This window comes from Alternaria ventricosa, assembly GCF_023758065.1.
Source record: "Alternaria ventricosa strain BMP 2768 chromosome Unknown scaffold_14, whole genome shotgun sequence".
NCBI classification, from domain to species: domain Eukaryota; kingdom Fungi; phylum Ascomycota; class Dothideomycetes; order Pleosporales; family Pleosporaceae; genus Alternaria; species Alternaria ventricosa.
The window spans coordinates 559,150-575,751 of NW_026055694.1; the positions used below are offsets into that span (position 1 = coordinate 559,150).

Below are 16,602 nucleotides of genomic sequence, written 5' to 3' on the forward strand. Positions count from 1 at the left end.
TACACATGCGACAAAGGCTTGCGCAGCATTTGAAGTTCTCAGACCGCCTACATTCATGCAGATTTCTCCTCGGAAGGGCAGTCTCTTACTTCGCATTTGCAGCCGTACGGCCTGTTCAGCTCCAACACTCCAACCTACTCGCCAACAGGCGTCCACATCGCCTCCAACAACCCCTTCTTCGGCTCCCTCCCCTCCAACACCGCATCCAACCATCCATTAATCAACGTCCACTGACTATCATCCCCACACTCTTCAATCGCAATCAACACATCCCTCTTCTTCGCCCCTTCCTGCCAATACACCAACCACTCCGGACACTGTCTACGCATCTCTTCGACGAAGAAGGTGCGTAGACAGGTAAGCTCGTAGGCTTGAAGTTGTTCGTGGTGGAATTGTACGGCGTCTTTGTCGGCGAGTGCTTCGGGGGTGAGGGGTAGAGGTGGTTGGGATTGTGAAGTAGTGGATGTGGGTAAGAGACCGTCGAGGAACTGGGGGATTTGACAGGCGTGCCAGGGTGGCACTGTGGTTGTGCATTCCCAGTCTACGATACCGACGAGGTCTCCAGAAGGGGAGACGATGATGTTGTTGAAGGAGATGTCGCCGTTAAAGAGAATTGTTTCTTCGTCTTCGTCCCCTGGGTTCGCTGCTGGGAAAATCGTTGGAATCACCTTTTGGAGTTTGGCGTAGATCTCTGACATTCCTTCTGCTTGTTCTTCGTCGTCGGAGTCGTAGCCATCTGAGCCTTCTGCGTGTTGTAGCTTGGTGATGTCGTGTTGAAGGAAGGCCATGTGAGCATTTACGAAGCTTTGGCTGCTTGCGAACGGACCGCGGTAGATGGACTGCTGGATATGGTCGTCTATGAAGAAAGCTTGCGTGACTGCATCTCCCACTGTGTAGTTTCTGCTGCGATCCCAGTCGAATATCGACTCCTCAGAATAAAGACTACCTATACTGGGGAGCTTTAGATAGTACAGCTGAACCATGAAGCCTACTATTTGCTTGACCAGAAGCTCTTTGTGAAGCCAGGACATCTTATGCCATACTTCTCGCAGAGGACGACCTGGCATGCGCTCCATGAGTATCCATTCAAAACCTAGGTCATCTTCAAGATCATCGTTGTCCGCGATGATCTCGGGAACTGGAATGTTGGTCCGCTCGTGGAGAAGGCTCAGCGTAGCGACCTCGCTTCTGGTCTTGACTTCTGGTGCTACTGGTAGCGTGACACGGAAAATGAATTGACCCTTAGAGCAGATGACTTCGTATAGTTTGTTGAAGGCGCCTTCAGCGAAAGGCCTCAAGTCAACAAGCTCATCCTGTGGCAACTTCAAATGGTTGTGCGCCAACTCTGTAATTTTGTCAAGGGATGGCTCTTTAGTCCATGTTGGCCTGGCGCCGAAAAGACCTGGCTTCCAGTATAGTCCTGGTTGTTCAATACCCCGAAGCGTAGTTGCCGCTGAAGCCATGATGATGTGGTGTGGTTTTGGTGACCGTGGTGTAGTGTAAATGTTAGAGGGGTAGAGGTGATGTGGCGTGGTTACAAGCGAACAAAGACTGTGCTCATCGCTTTCACCTGCCTCGTTTGTGCACGGCGAACCAGCGTCAAATCTGTCCAGGGCGTGAAAGTGCATGCACATGGTAGCACTGAATACATCCACGCTGCACTGATGTCGACGCAGCGCGACTAAATTGTCCCATGTACCTTCACACTGCCAGACAGATGTCAAGATCAACAGCCATGGAGCGGATACACCTCATCGAGCACGCAACCTCGGAAGATTACAACCATAGACCCATAGAGTCCATCACAAGAGTAAGCATCAGTATGGGTAAGAAGTTCCGCAAAGCTCTCCTCGCCTTCATCGACGGCATCCCGGACCATAAGCTCGAGGGCGGTTTGCCATCTATCCAGAAGACCATCTACGAGGACGACAACTACAGACTGGACATGCAGAATGTAAGTAATGTTTGTGCACTATCGTTTTCGTCCATCCATACTGATCATAATACGTAGTTAACGACCGGTCCGCCCAAGTGCTACAACATCCAAGTTCAGGTAAACAGGCATGCCCTGTTCACCTCGGCGCGTAAGGCAGGTCAGAAGGGAGCCACCGTAGGTAAAGTTTTAGTGCCCGTTGAAGAGCCGTGGACTGCGTGGATGATCAAAGAGACGCTCAAGCAGAGCTGCATTGACTTTGGTGATCAATCGAACCAGTTCTAGGCGGCTTGGGTGCTTGCGTAAGTTGGTATATCTTGGCGAGAGTTCACGGCGATATTCTATTCAGACATGGATAGGCGTTCTATACCCAGGAAGGTGTTGATGTTGCACAAGACTAAGATCGATTAGCGACGTCTTGAGCAACGAGTATAGTATTCCAAGATAGACTTCAATCCGGAAGTCAGGTTTGCCTGAGTCGCATTGACCACATCCCCGCAAGACGCAAAGTTAAAACAAGCAGTGTCAGATGCTCCGTGCCTGAGAACTGTGGACGTGATGACGCCGCAAAGCTTGCATAGTGACTGAGGACAAGGAGTCCATGGTGACTGATGCTCTGAATGCTGGGGAAAGTCTTGGGACGTGGCTGATTGACGGTGGAGAGGATGGCTGGACGCTCGGATTCTGATAGCGTAGATCACAGAGAGTTTTGAGAGATGATCCCAATAACGAAACAGATTGATCTTCGACTCTGGAGTCAAAGAAGGCTGGGGACCAGAGTTGGACAGGTAGTGCATGTAATGGTGATGCGGCGTGGGTGCATCGTGACACAGACGTCAGTCATCGGTAGTGGTCCTCTGCGGCGTACTAGGTGTGATAGTGACGCAACACATGCTAGGGAAGTCGAATCCACCGTAGATGTGGTGGATATGGCTGGTGATGCAGATCAGGGCGGATCGTCGCAGGCTCAGAGTAAACAATGGTTCTGGTTCAGGGAGCGGGCCGTTAGCTAGTCTGCAGTAGGAAAGGGCCGAGGGTCAACGGGCGCTGCAGAAAGCTACGCAGCACGCACAGTAAACAGAACGATGGACGCCGCTAAGGACGAGGCTGGAGGCTCCGCAAGCCCCATGCGCCGTTCGAACAGCGCATGGCCACGTCGCATAGGCATCCACAATTGCGGGGAGCGTCGTGAGACGAAGCGACGTGGTTGTGCTGAGGGCGGACGGTCTCAGGCACAGGCTCGACATTATGCGCTGCAACACAACAATGCCATCCGCAGCAGACCGGTTGCGCGGTGGACAGTAGTATTTGTATATTGAAACAGCGGACTAATCCAGCAGGTCGGTTCAACTGTTAGTGTGTGCAGGCAGACGCTATGCCGCATGCGTCTTGCTGCATTGTGCTGCAGATAGCTGCGGGTCAGTATGGAGCGCTGCGGGCTGCCGTCGAGAGAGGTTGCACACGGCGGGCATGCGGTGGGTCGTTGTCGAGGTCGTATAAACGGCAGTCTTATACCTAATCACTCGACCAGCTGGAGTCGCAATCGTCGCCAGGCACCTGAGACGAAAAGCATCGGAGGATAATTTTAGGCCAGGTACATCTCATTTCCCCTCGGCAGGGTCAGCCCAATCAGCGCGCGCAGAAAGAACGACCGGACCCCTGATCCCTGACGCCGAAGCAGGAGCTAGCCGACGCGGTAGCCTCGCTGTTCGTGCGTGTTGACCATCCCCCAAGGCTCAAGCGTGCCTTCCTCTCTCCACTGTAGAGGCCCATCGCAGCTTCCCTACCCAGTACGCTCTTTCTGCCACTGCGAGCCAGGCCCTCTCCTTCCCTTCTTAGACCGGCACCCCACCGATACGGTCTCTATTTTCTAATACTCTTGCATCGCCATCTCGACACCTACATAGATATACCCCATCCCCGAGGCCTATCTACATGTCGCGAATGGACTCGTGAAGCTGCGCGTCTCCTACTGGCCCGCCATCGTCGATTACTACACTCCACCACGGCCACTTCCTAGGATTGGATTTATCGACAAGCCATACAGCTTCTACGCGTACAGATATACTCAGCATGCGCCCGTGCCAGTGCTGCGACCATGTTGGCGCTATGATTCTCTCCGAACCTTATCGTCGCCCAACTACTACCTCCTGTTCCCAAAAGCAATCCCGCTCTGGAATAAAAAGGGCTGCCGTCTTCGCTGTCGTAGCCGCATCGATACCGTCCGCAATGGCTCAACGGAGTTGCGTGTCGCTCCAGGGCTCGACCGCCTGCCCGGCCTTTTCCTCCGCCTCTGTCGACACGAACTTGACCGGGAACTTGTACGTCAATTGTGTTTTGATAGACAGGGTGTTAGCTAACAGTACACGCGCATAGTCCATTTCTTCAATACGTGTCAGACACTCGGTCGTTCGACGAGGGCTTGAAGAATTACATCGGTACCGGATATGCACAGCGACAGTCAGTCTAGTTCAAGTCGTACCACGCGACTGTTCATATGCACGAGAAAAACTAATGCATCCCAGGTACGAGAATATATTGGGATGCTCAAGCGTCAACCTTACCAGCACCACCAATCTCTATGCTCGTTATACAACGACTGTCCTTTGTAACGCCATCATTCAATCCTCCAAGAACAGCTGCGGACTCGGCGACACGGAAGCGACACCGCTTTGTGCTAGTGCCTGCGTATGTAGACTATCTTTGCTATCCTGTACCGCATCGAAATGCTGACTGAACCAGGCCGATTTTGCCATTAGCGAACAGGTCATCGTATCAAGCCCAGACCTGTGCGGCACACCTGGTAACAATGCAGTTCCAGAGATTCGCTCTGACTTCACCCGCTGCTCCAACCCGGCCAACTCCCTCAGCAACAGCTGTATCGACGCGACCGAAAACGAGCCCAGCGAATGTGGATACAATGGCAACCTGCAAGGGCTCTGCCTGTTCTGTTCCACTAGCACCGTCAACTCTACGGACTCTTGCTGCGTCAACGCAAACGTCGAATCGCGCTGCGTAGGCATTGACCTGCCTACAACCGTCTCGATGCCTCCAGTGTTCCCCTCAAGCACTTCGTCCTCTTCCCCAAGCTCCACAGCCGGTGCCGGATCTGGTGGAGGTGATTCTGGTCTTTCTGGAGGCGCCATCGCTGGTATCGTCATTGGATCACTTGTCGGCGCTGCGGTAATCATCGCAGCCGCCATCTTCTGCTGCATGCGCATGCGGCACAAGAAGAATAGCCAGGCTGGAAGCGTCTTCAATACCCCATCGCCATCGCGACGCCACTCTCCCAAGGGGCCCATGCCACCTATGAGCTACGGAGGCGACGGCCAATCGCCCGCTACCATTCTCCCCGGTGCGCGTGTTCAGCGTATGTCGGCTTTGGAAGGATCCGAGTCCTCAGGCCAGAACAGCGACCGAGGCGGCCGTATGACCGCATACGGTGGCTCGCAACTCGGTGCCTATGATTCACCCGAGTCGATACGTGGCCATCTCGCCGGTAACCTCCCCAAACGACAAGGTTCTCTTTCCAGCCACTCTGCTCTCGGAGCGAGCTCTTCACCACTCTCTGGATCTGATCAGACGCGCAACTTCTCCAGTCCGGATGGTGTCGCTTCCGGCCAGTCCGAGCAGTTACAGTTCTTCAAAGATTACTATTCCCAGGACGATATCCACCCGAACGACACTGTTGCCACTCTCTGGGCCTACCAACCTCGTGCCGGCGACGAGTTCGAGCTAGAAAGAGGAGATATGCTCAAGGTGGTTGGCATCTGGGATGACGGCTGGGCGACAGGTGTAAGACTTTCCGAATCGGCAGAGCAGTGGGAAGCCCGAAAAGCCGAACAACGCGACTCAGGCGTAAGCAACGGAGGCCGACGATCACCCGTCGAATCCGACAGCGAGATCAAGGCTTTCCCCTTGGTCTGCGTGTGCTTGCCACAACACTGGAGGAAGACGATTGAAGGCGACAGCACAGACTCTGGCGGGCATGGAAGCGGAGGTGACCGGATACCCCCAAGCCCCTAAGATGTCCTTCCGTGCCTGGGTCTGTTAACGCTCCCTAGTTGCTCCCTTGTCATCTCCAACCTCAGAACGCCCACCACGTTACGCGCGGTATGGAAAGGGCAAAAGTCGAGTCGCATCCGCAGCACCGCCCAATTCGCTAACACGGCCACTACTCTCGAGCACACCAGACGTCCACTCCCTGGGGTCTAGTACACTTATCGGCTCCGACCCTGTCTCCAAATAGTAATGTCGCCACGATGATGTTTGATTTACGCGTTGCTCTTCCCGTTTTGCGATACCTTCGATTCTTGGTCCTACCACCACACTCCCGATCATCGGCCGTCGTTCTACCCCTCTAGGGGTCCTTTGAGACCCTCGAACACGCCACGGCCACTGGACCACTTACACTTCTGCTTTGTCACGATCAGCGCGAACCATAGACTGCCTTCGGGTCTAGTGTCTAATACGCTCCTTAACCGTCCCCTGTCGCGCAAGCCTTTGCTTTGCGCAACAAAAATACAACCTTCTTCGACGTTCCCCCAGTAAATCACGCCAAACTCCCATCTACTTCGGTACATACGACCCTGACCTACCTACCCACCCACCCCGGCTGATTGACGTTTGTTCTATACCCCGCCGCATATCCCATGCGGCGCAACCTTTCCTTTCTTGCTGTTGATTGTTTTCTGTGGAGAGTGAGTGAGTTGAGCGCTGGAAGCGATATTGTATATAAAACCTTGCTTCCGGAGCCTACTCTCGAGGCCAAAGGGTTAATGCTTTATCTTGATTATCATTTCTACGATATCCCGCCTGTTGGGTAGGAGAGAGAGAGGGTGTGGTTTGTGGTTGTTTAGTGGATGGTGGCTTTTGCTGTTTTGGATGCTGAGGAGAGAGGAGATGGTGGTTGCATGGTGGTTGCTTGCGTTTTGGATAGCTAGGTTCGGCAATGGGAAGTACCGGAATATTCGACATGTTGTCTTTTCGGGTAGTGAATGCTTTGTGCTGTGCAAACTCCTAGTGGGATCGTCACTTTGCCCAGTCCGGTTAACCCAACGACCTCAATTCAAGGACGTCAGCACCGAGGTACAACCATATCCGCGATTATACCCTACTCTCAAACCCTCATCCACCAGCCCTCGTCCATCACTTTCCCCTTTCCCCCATCCCTTCCTTTCCCCTACCCTGGCTACCCGCATCTCCTCGAATCTTACACCATCTCGAAACACGCACCGTTGTCACTTATAGCCAAGCAATACCTATAGCATAAGCATGAAACCCTTTGCCCCGACCCCCCAACAACCGAACCCGCCTCCCCGGTTCAACACCCCCCGTTCAACACGTTTCTCGAATGCAAATCTCCGAGCAAAACGCACAAGCCACAGGCACACGTGTTTGATCCCTTGCTTACGTGACTGCCGTGAGTGCAAGGTATAGAAGGAATCAGTATTGCATGGGCGTGAGATCTGGTTGGGAGCTGGAATTTAGTTGACATAGCTTACGTGATGAGCAGGAATGGGACTGGGATGAATCAGTGTCGGGTTCTTCTGCTTGTGCTTGCATACAGTATACAAGCGGCCCCTTGTCGTACCTAAGTGTACGAACACTCAGACCACGAAGAGCACAGCAAAGCAACGATGATTGGTAAACGATCGTTCGCATTTCAGGTATCACCTCGTTCTAATCTCGTCTCGTCCTGAGACCCAAAAGGGCATAAATCAGTCCCCCCATCAAAGTACCCCGAAGGGAGTGTTCATCGCTAATCCGTAAATTCATCGCATCATCGCAGTGCAAAAGCAAGGTCGCCCAAAGGCACAACCACCGCCAAAGTTCACTTCTGGTATCACTTCTCCATCAAATGGTATCACCTACGATCTTCCCTTCCTCCTACCGGCCTTTCCCAGGCCACCATCTTCGTTTCGCTTGTGCCAATCGTCTATCTCGCGTCGAACGCCTTCGCGGTACGACTTGTATTCTTCGCTCGTTTCCACTAGTAGTTGTGGGCAGTGGCCTGAACGGCGCAGGTGTCGCTTTAGGTTCTCCCAGCGGCAGTCGGGCTTGAAGGTGCAGTTGGGGTGTGGACACCTGTATGGTCGGAGAGTCTGTGAGCATCGTTAGTAAGATGTAGCATTGTATGACCAGTCTATCCAGGCCTACCTGATGTGTCCTCTCGTGTTTGCTCAAGTTACTTGAGTCGGCACATGTAAACTCGCAGAACCGGCATTTGTGCGGCTTCTTGCCCTCGTGCAGCGCGCTAATGTGGGTTTGCAACTGTGTATGCGTTGTTGTTGTGTAGCCACAGCGGTCACATACATACGGTCTCTCGCCTGTGTGTGTCCTCTCGTGGTTGTCTTTGGCTTGGTTGGTAGCAAACGTCTTGTCGCAGCCCTCATAGCTACAAGCATATGGGCGGTAGCCTGCGTGGCCGAGAAGATGACGAGACAACTTAGAGCGTTGCTTGAAATCTTTAGAATGTGCTTCACAGCCTTCCCATTGGCAGAAGCAGTGTGTGCAGTTGTCAACGTGTCCGGTCTTGATGTGTTTGTGGAGGGCTTCGGGGCTGTCAAAGACAGCGAGGCAGAGGACACCGGGTGCATGTTGCCTGCAGGTTCTGATTAGCTTATATTTACATGTGCCGTCTAGCATTCTGAGAATAGAAGTGACTTGGAGGGTCAGGGAACCAATTCGGGCCGACGTACCACTTGCATACACAGGACTGAGCGTCGGTCGCTCCAGCAGCTGATGCCGAACTTGAACCAGCAAACGTTGTCCCGCTGGGCCGTAACATCTCGCTTTGGACTGCAGAGGCGAGGAAGTCGAGTTTATTGGCAGCACCGAATGAGCCCCCTGGCTGCAACTCGTTAGGAAAAGCCGAGCCCGTCAGCATCCACGACTGATCATGGAATGTCTGATCGTTGAATCCCATCATCGGGGCGTCTAGGCTGAAAGGATTCGAGGAGTGTAATGAGTTGCGGTCCGCTGACACAGGGCTTGTCGGTAAGCTTGGGTTAAAACCAAAGTTCATAAAGTTGGACGCGAGGCCGTTCCCCTGTGCTATCGACGAGTTCCAAAGATCCATCTGTTGTTGTGATGCAGATGGTGCGTCACCGCACGCTCTTTGAGGTCCATGGCAGCACGAGTTGTCAATGTGACAGTGGTCGCCAGCGACGTTGAGGTAACAGTGTGGTGGGAAGACAGTTTGGCCAGGGCCCGGCGATGGCTCGGTAGTAAAGGCGCTTTCTAGCGAAGTATAGTTGCTGTGCGACAGCGCTGGTGTTGGCGCGCTCGACGCTATTGTTGTCAGGTCGTCGGCGATGGTGTTGTACCCGTGAGTCTGAGAGAAACAGGGATATGTCTCAAATGACCCCAGGCCATCGTCGTTTCCGTGGAAGCCTTCTTGAAAGTGACAGGGCGCGGTGTCGTAACAGTACACAGTACCGACGGGCGTAGGAGCGGAATGGGCGAAGTGACACTCGTGATGCGAGTCAGGCAGGGTGAAGGGTTGATTGTTGCACTTCTGACAAAAGCAAGACTGGTCTGGACAAGCGGCCTTTGTACACTGAGGGTCTATACAGTCGTCTGTGCAATGGTCGTTTTTCTCGTTACACCGGGGGTCGAAGCAAGCGTCGTCTTCGGGGCAATCGTCGGCAGGGCAAGGCAGTGGAGGACAAGAGGGCTCTAGATGGCACTCTTGACAGAACTTCTCGAAGCAGTCGTCTGGGAAAGGGCAGTCGGCATCGAGACTGGGTTGTGAGTCGGTGGTGAGTCCGTGATACTCGGTCACTTTCAGGGCGGAAGCCCTCCGCTTAGGTGGGCGCACGTCGCACGTCTCTGGGCAATGAGTGCAACACAAGCTTGGATCAACAGATTGAGTACCGTGTTCAAGCTGGGACGGGGTTGATTGGCCTCGGGTTCGTGCGGCATCATCTTTCAGATCGTCTGCAGCACGCTTGGTCCCTGCCACGGGCGCGCCCAAGGAAAACATTGGATCCGTAGTCCAGAAGTCGTCTTCGTCTCCAAAAGCCGAATCGCGATCGCAGTCTGCACAGTTATTAGCCATGTTTGCGAGCCCTTGGTGGGAGTTTCAGAGTGTGTGTCTGTCAATGTCGAAAAGTCATGGCGGAGGCCATCACGGTTCTCAGGATTGGGAAAGCACGATGGCGTAATCAGAGTGCCGGGCAAGGTACGAGGGGTAAGTGGAAAGTGTAAAACATACGACTAATCATGCCTCTTGGGGTCTACCCAGACAACTTCACAACACCCGCTACAATGGAAAGGATACAGTTTGGCTGAGACGATGAGGGTATGCGCTTGAGAAGAGTGAATGGAGCCTAACCCGAATGCGTAAAAGCGTATATCCAACTCGTGCGCCCTCATTGGCCCTTGGCTCCAGCCTTGGAAGTCGCGACTGTCATGTGTATCGTGGATATTCCGAGCCCAGGCATCACAGGACTCTTACCACGAGGCTTGATAACCTCGAGACGACCTTACTGTCGCTATCAATGTCCAGAGCAATCCCGACGTTTGCGAGGCGATTCACGCACCGGTATTGTCGTGTGCGACCGGGCAGAGAGTCCTCCATCCACGGGATGCGGAAGAACTCATTGCGCTACCGCTCTAGTGTACCCACCTACGGCGTGCTTGACGTTTGCGATCATCGTCATGCGTAGCCGTCACAAACGCGACGAGAACGTTTAAGAAGATGAGAGAAGATGAGCAAACGCAGGCCGGGAGAGTCTGATGCGCAGTTTACACCCTGCCTGAGATGCCGCAGCCGGGAACCGAGAGACGGGTACTTGGCGCCAATCCCACGCGTCGCAATGCACATTTCCCCGCCACGAGGCTGATGTCTCCGCAACTCTCCCTTGCACCTTGGACCCTACCTTCGCACAGCCACAGTGACGACTACGCCTACGACGCTCATAACCAAACATCCTTTGCCCCAGCTTCCCTTAACTTCAACTCCTCATTCCAAACCACAGATGGGTAATCTCTGCGGCAAACAGTCCAAAGACAACTTCGAAGGCCAAGGGCGCACACTCGGGTCTGCGCCTGCGCCCGCGACCAAAGCATCTGTGCCGAACAATGTTGCGCCGGCGAAGCCCAAGGTCGGAGGACCAGCGCGGACACTAGGAGACAGCAACCGCGAAGATGATCCGAAGGCTGCCGCCGCCGCTGCAGCAGAGGTACGTACCTACAACCTTGTTTGCGACGATGATGACTGACACAGTACCCAGGCACGCGCAAACAAAGCCACATCCGGCGACCTCCAGAAGAAGCTCGACGCCCAGAAGCGCCAGACGAACAACCAAACCCTCCAGCAAGCCGCCAACGAGAGCCGTCTAGCTCGAGAAGCCGACCAAGCGACCGAGACAAGGAACTACAACTGATGCTCATGAGTGGGCAGGATAAGAGGAGGGACTATTGTATATACTGGCCTTTACGATTCACGATATTCATATTGATACAAGCGGTGGTTTGGCGCATCTCACCATACATGAGCCCGGCGTTTGAGGGAATGTAGCCGTCTTAGACATCCTTACGCATGACCTACGAGTTTGTGGTTACAGCGTTGTAGGGGCACAGCAAATCCAAAAAGATCAGTTTCTAGTTGTCAGGTAGATGTCTTGAATCGGGTCTCTCATAGAGGCCTAAAGCACGGCTGGATCATCGCGTCAGGCCTTGCTTTACGCCTATACGAGACACCCAATCCAAGACGTCTACCTGACAGCTAGAAACTGAATTACATCCTTTCAAATGGATTGACTCTATGCCTATGCCTTTCGTCTGACGAATACTAATTCTATTCTCTCCTTGAACAGCACACTCATACCCGACGAAGCAGAGTTTCTTATTACATTTTTCATTCATTCCACGAGATCATGTATCAATCCCGTATGACTATCTACTCAGCCCGATGCTAAACACCTTGCCGCCCGCCTACCGAAAACCCAACCGTGATCTAGAGAGGAGATGGTATGATCCAGGGTATTGTACAGCGAAACCATGTCGAAACGACCGCGCAGATGCAATGACCACCAGAGAAAACACCATGCCAATGACGAGATGCAGAGTACGAGAAAGATGATCGCCACATATCCCCCATCCCAACCAACCTTGAAGATAAGGCAGCCCAACTAGGCCTAACCACCCGTCATTTACACAGACAAGACGCCAGACCCACCCAGTCCACCAGCTCCACTGCTAGTTGCGGGATATCGTTGTTGTTTCGCTACAGAAAAAGAGACCCTGGATATAAACGCCGTCGCTGAAAAACGTAGAAGCGACTTTAGAGAATTGAATGTTGATGCCCAGCCACGCCACTGGAAGTTTCACCCTCCGGGTAGCGCGGGGGCTGTTTTGAGAAATTCTTTTTGTTCGGCCGTCGCAGTAGATCGAGTAAAAAAGTGTATGATCGAAGTGCCAAAAGGCGGGAAGTCGAAGAGAAGAAGGGATGCTGAGGTTGGTAGCTTAAGCGGTCACCTCAGACACGGGGGCACGACCGCCACCAACGAGCTCGAGGATCTTGCCGGCGACGGCCGCAGGATAGCCACGAGAGAGACCCTCATTGACGACTGTCATAGCGGCAGCGCGGTCCTCGACGGCCATGTAGGCGCGGGTCATGGCCTCGTAGGTGCTGGGCTCGCGCCTGCTCTCGGAGACAGACTCGTAGATGGCCTTGGCCTTCTGGATGTCGTGAGCAAGGGCCCAGCCGTGGATGAGAGAGTTGGCGATATAAGGAGTCATCTCAACGCCACGAGCACGCATGTCGCGGAGGACATCCTCGGTATCCGCGATCTGGTGGTTGGCGACCATGGCCTCGAACAACGCCTGGTAGAGGCAGGCCTGAGGACGAACACGGCTGTCGGCGAGGACAGTGTCAAAGAGACGACGAGCACCCTCCATGTCGTGCATGACGCAACCCTTGGCGTGGATCAGTGATGAGTAGTGGACGGCTTCCGGGACAGCACCGGCGCTGCGAACTTGCTCGAGAACCGACTCCGCGGCCTCCATATCGACAGGCTCGAGGGTAGCGTACGTGTCGATGAGAAGCTTGTACGTGTGCGTGGTAGGCTCGATGCGCTTAGCACGCATACGCTCGTAGTAGTTGAGAACCTTGCTGCGATCACGCTTGGTAGTCAGGAAGAACTGCATCATGCTGTGGTAGGGCGCGGGGCGGGGCTTGTAGTTGGGCATGCTCTCCATCTCCTCGAACAGTTCCTCGGCGAACTTCTCGTCGCTGACACGGCAGAGAGCGTTGACAATGGTACCGTAGGTGACAGAAGTAGGGCGAATACCGAGGTTGCGCATCTCAGAGAAGTAGAACAGGCAGTCGTCGATGCGTCGGGCCTTTCCAAGCTTGCCAATCAGAGCATTGTACAGGAAGGAAGAAGGCTCAACACCCTCAGACTTGGCACGGAGGAAGATCTTGACTGCCTCAGTCGCTTCATCGAAGGTCTTGGTCGACTCCTTGAGCGTGGTAATGTAGAGACCAAAGGTGTTGGCTGTCGGCGCAGCACCCATCTCAAGCAAATCCTGGTGATATCTTCCCGCAAGATCACGCTGGTTGCAGGTAAGGCAAGCAGCGACCATGGCGTCCAGGATCGTTACCCAGCCGTATCGCACAATACGGTACTGAGGTAGGAGGGGAACATCCTGCTTGGCGAGGTTGAGGATATCGTGCGCCAGAGTGAGGCGATCTTCCTTGGCAGCAGCAGTGATAAGCTTAGCATAAGTGAAGAATCGAGGGTGGCGGCCAGCTCGGCGCATGTTCCTGAACTTCATCAAAGCCTCGTTGAGGTGAGATGATGATCGTCCGTGAGTCTTTTCCAGAAGTTCGGTGATGGCAACAGAGCCCTTGTTGTCGGTAGATGCGGCGTAAGGGTCGTATTGATCCTCGAACGTGGGGGCTGACGGGGTGATAGGAGCTTGGACAGGGTAGGCGGCGAATGGTGCTGGTGAGTACAAAGCCTCCGGAGCAGGATGCTTGTAGGCGTACCATCGGTGCTGGAGATCACCCCTGTCGAGCTTGGTGAGCACTTGTTCAACAAGACCGGAAGTTGTCTTGTTGACTGGTGTGCCATTTGCGGCGATGACTTCGAGAAGATGGGCGAACCGTGCAACGTGAGCAACGTCAACTTCGGCCTCCTGGAGTAGAATTCCAGATTGAACTTGCATTAGAAGCGTGATGTCGTCGAAGTTGAGTTGTACGATGGCCTCAGGTCCCATTCCAGCAAGTAGGTGGTGAGCAACTGGGGTGACTAGGCCGCCGTTTTCAATCATCGTCCACATCAGTTCCATGCTAGCCCGCGGCGGAAGGAAGATACCACGCTTCATCATGAACTGACCCATAACCTCGATAGCCTCGTCGATGTGCTCTACGGTCTCCATCTTAGCTTGGTTAGAGCCAGACTGAGAGTCCCGTATGCGAGCAAACATTTGACGTCCTTGACGAAGACCGCGTTCTGCGTGTCCACTACCAATTAATGCAATACTGTGCATGGCAGTGGGCTCGATGAAGTCGGCCTTGGTAGGAGAAAGCTCGAGCATCCTCCAGAAGACCTCAGCAGCTTCGATGTTTCCAGTACGGATGTGCATAGCACCCATCGCCATGGCTGGCCGTGACAGGTCAACCTCAGCTGGAAGATCATCGAAAGCCTGAGTGGCGATCTCTACGACATCACGATCCGCAGCCTTGATGCAAATAGCAGCCATGGCAATCTGGCGCGCCTGTGGGCTGAGGTACTCGGTTGCGTGCACGTAGGCTTGGTCGAAAGAACCGTTCCTGAGCCATTCGGGAAGGAAGGCCTTGAGACCGACAATGTCGCGGACGGAGGTAACGTCTTCTGGTGTGGCGAGCGCACTCTCGATCTTGGACAGGAACTTCTCAGCTCCCTCAATGCGGCCACATACCGTATACGCCTTTACAAGAGCGGCATACACGTCGTTGTCTCTCCTAGTAATCTCGAGCTCGCCGTTGTCGTTTGAAATTGCCAAAGCTTTGTACTCGTCGTAGCACTCGACGGCGCTCTTCAGATCGCCAGACTTGCCGAAAGCCTGGATCATTGGAACGAACATCTCGGCAGCCGGAGTCACACTGTGGGATTCCATGTGGGAGTAGATTCGCACCATGTCATCTACCCGGTCGCTCTCCGCGCAGGCGGTGACGAGCAGGCGGTAAGTCTTTTCGGAGAATGTTCGGTTGGCCTCGACGTGGACGGCAGCATCGAAAAGCTTAATGGCGACTGAGAGCGATCCGTCCTCAGCGAGGATAGCATAGTCAGTCTCGTGAGACTGAAGCATGAAGCTGCCCTCCTCTTCCATACCACCGTATCGCAGACGCCTGTCTTCGAAGCTTTGCTTCTGAGACACAACTTCGAGAGAGCGGACGGATAGGAGTTCGATCAGGGTGGTGTACGTAGCAGTGTCAGGAACAACACGTCGACGAAGCATATCAGAGTAGACATCCAGCGCCTTGGGAACGACCTGATGCTGGGCGCGAGGGAGGTGGATCGCAGCAGATAACAGGGCGTTGTATGCGGTGGCTGACGGCTTGACATCAGAACGAAGCATAGCCTCGAAGACAGCAGGTACTTCGGCATAGTTGCGGTTGATTGCCAGCTTCTGCAGCTGTACGGTGTATTCGTCGTGCGCTTCAATTGGGCTGGTGGCGATGGTGGAGTCGGTGCGGCTCAAAATCGACGAGTTTACGAGAGTGTCCGCAACGGTTGCGGGCGACTCTGATCGAGCCTCTTCAATTGGCGAAAGCTCTTCCTCGACAGCCTGGGCAACTTCGCTATCGACCTTGTACCGTGCCACCTCTTGTGCAATCGCCTCATCCACTTGTGCCAGCGCAATCTTCTCCGCCTCTTCACCACCAACAGCCTTCTTGAAGTCCTCTACTTGGCTGGTGCTGTATGCGCGGTTGACACCGGCACGTGCGGGAACTGGTTCTGCCACCTCTTCAATCGCAACACTGCTCTCCTTGGCCTCCGCCGCAGCCTTCGAGCTGGCGGGATCCCACTCGATGAGCTTGCGGAATTGGAATTGCGACCACTCCTTGTCCTCCGTCTTCTGCTGGTGTTTCTGCCATGCTGTGTAGTATGCGGCTAGACCGGAGTCCTGGTGGTCGTGTTGTCCGGCGGCGAGCGCCTTGAGCGCGCTCGTTGTAGACGATGTCGAAGTGAAGGCATGTTGATTCTTGAGGCCCTTACGGAAGCGGTCGTGTTGGAGGGAGGCGAGAGGGTTGTTCTGGCTTACACCAGCAACTACTGATTGAGCATAACCGTGAGTAAAGCCCTTGGCAAGACTCTGGCGCGCGAGATGGAAACTCTTAAACACCATTTAGGAATTTGAGGAGCCCTCCAGATGGATAGGGTGAGACTGTGGATGGTCAGTACGATTTGTCTCAAGTGCGATTCCGATGGTGGAAATGCTCCGAGCGACTGGACATCGGCCCGCGACCAATTTTGGGGGTTAGGCAACAACGTTGTGGCTCGCGTGCGCGTGTCGCGATGGTGAGAGCAATTGTTGGCAATTGAGGGAGAGGGCACCTACTATTCTCGGGATCCCTACGCGTCGGTGCAGGTTCATTTGACGATGGCCGTCAAACAAACGCGCTTTCGGATGTAAGGAATGGTGTGGTTGTGGGGAAATTGGCCGGTGTT

The 16,602-nt window shown here is 54.1% G+C and overlaps 6 protein-coding genes across 6 annotated transcripts; 3 read left to right on the forward strand and 3 right to left on the reverse strand.

The window, feature by feature from the left end:
* Positions 1-134: 134 nt before the first annotated feature.
* On the reverse strand, positions 135-1,463 carry J4E93_007769 (uncharacterized protein; the record flags this gene model as incomplete). The annotated part of the gene is made up of 1 exon (XM_049345673.1): positions 135-1,463. The coding sequence occupies one exon, from the start codon at positions 1,461-1,463 to the stop codon at positions 135-137; it is 1,329 nt and encodes a 442-aa protein (XP_049197200.1).
* Positions 1,464-1,735: 272 nt separating this feature from the next.
* J4E93_007770 (uncharacterized protein) lies at positions 1,736-2,218 on the forward strand (the record flags this gene model as incomplete). The annotated part of the gene is made up of 2 exons (XM_049345674.1): positions 1,736-1,954; positions 2,012-2,218. 2 exons carry the CDS (start codon positions 1,736-1,738, stop codon positions 2,216-2,218), a joined length of 426 nt encoding a protein of 141 aa, XP_049197201.1.
* A 1,944-nt stretch (positions 2,219-4,162) lies between these two features.
* On the forward strand, positions 4,163-5,959 carry J4E93_007771 (uncharacterized protein; the record flags this gene model as incomplete). The annotated part of the gene is made up of 4 exons (XM_049345675.1): positions 4,163-4,254; positions 4,310-4,393; positions 4,459-4,621; positions 4,676-5,959. 4 exons carry the CDS (start codon positions 4,163-4,165, stop codon positions 5,957-5,959), a joined length of 1,623 nt encoding a protein of 540 aa, XP_049197202.1.
* Positions 5,960-7,803: 1,844 nt separating this feature from the next.
* On the reverse strand, positions 7,804-8,340 carry J4E93_007772 (uncharacterized protein; the record flags this gene model as incomplete). The annotated part of the gene is made up of 3 exons (XM_049345676.1): positions 7,804-8,037; positions 8,093-8,189; positions 8,249-8,340. The coding sequence occupies 3 exons, from the start codon at positions 8,338-8,340 to the stop codon at positions 7,804-7,806; spliced, it is 423 nt and encodes a 140-aa protein (XP_049197203.1).
* Positions 8,341-10,917: 2,577 nt separating this feature from the next.
* On the forward strand, positions 10,918-11,325 carry J4E93_007773 (uncharacterized protein; the record flags this gene model as incomplete). The annotated part of the gene is made up of 2 exons (XM_049345677.1): positions 10,918-11,121; positions 11,173-11,325. The coding sequence occupies 2 exons, from the start codon at positions 10,918-10,920 to the stop codon at positions 11,323-11,325; spliced, it is 357 nt and encodes a 118-aa protein (XP_049197204.1).
* Positions 11,326-12,406: 1,081 nt separating this feature from the next.
* On the reverse strand, positions 12,407-16,279 carry J4E93_007774 (uncharacterized protein; the record flags this gene model as incomplete). The annotated part of the gene is made up of 1 exon (XM_049345678.1): positions 12,407-16,279. The coding sequence occupies one exon, from the start codon at positions 16,277-16,279 to the stop codon at positions 12,407-12,409; it is 3,873 nt and encodes a 1,290-aa protein (XP_049197205.1).
* Between the last annotated feature and the right edge of the window lie 323 nt (positions 16,280-16,602).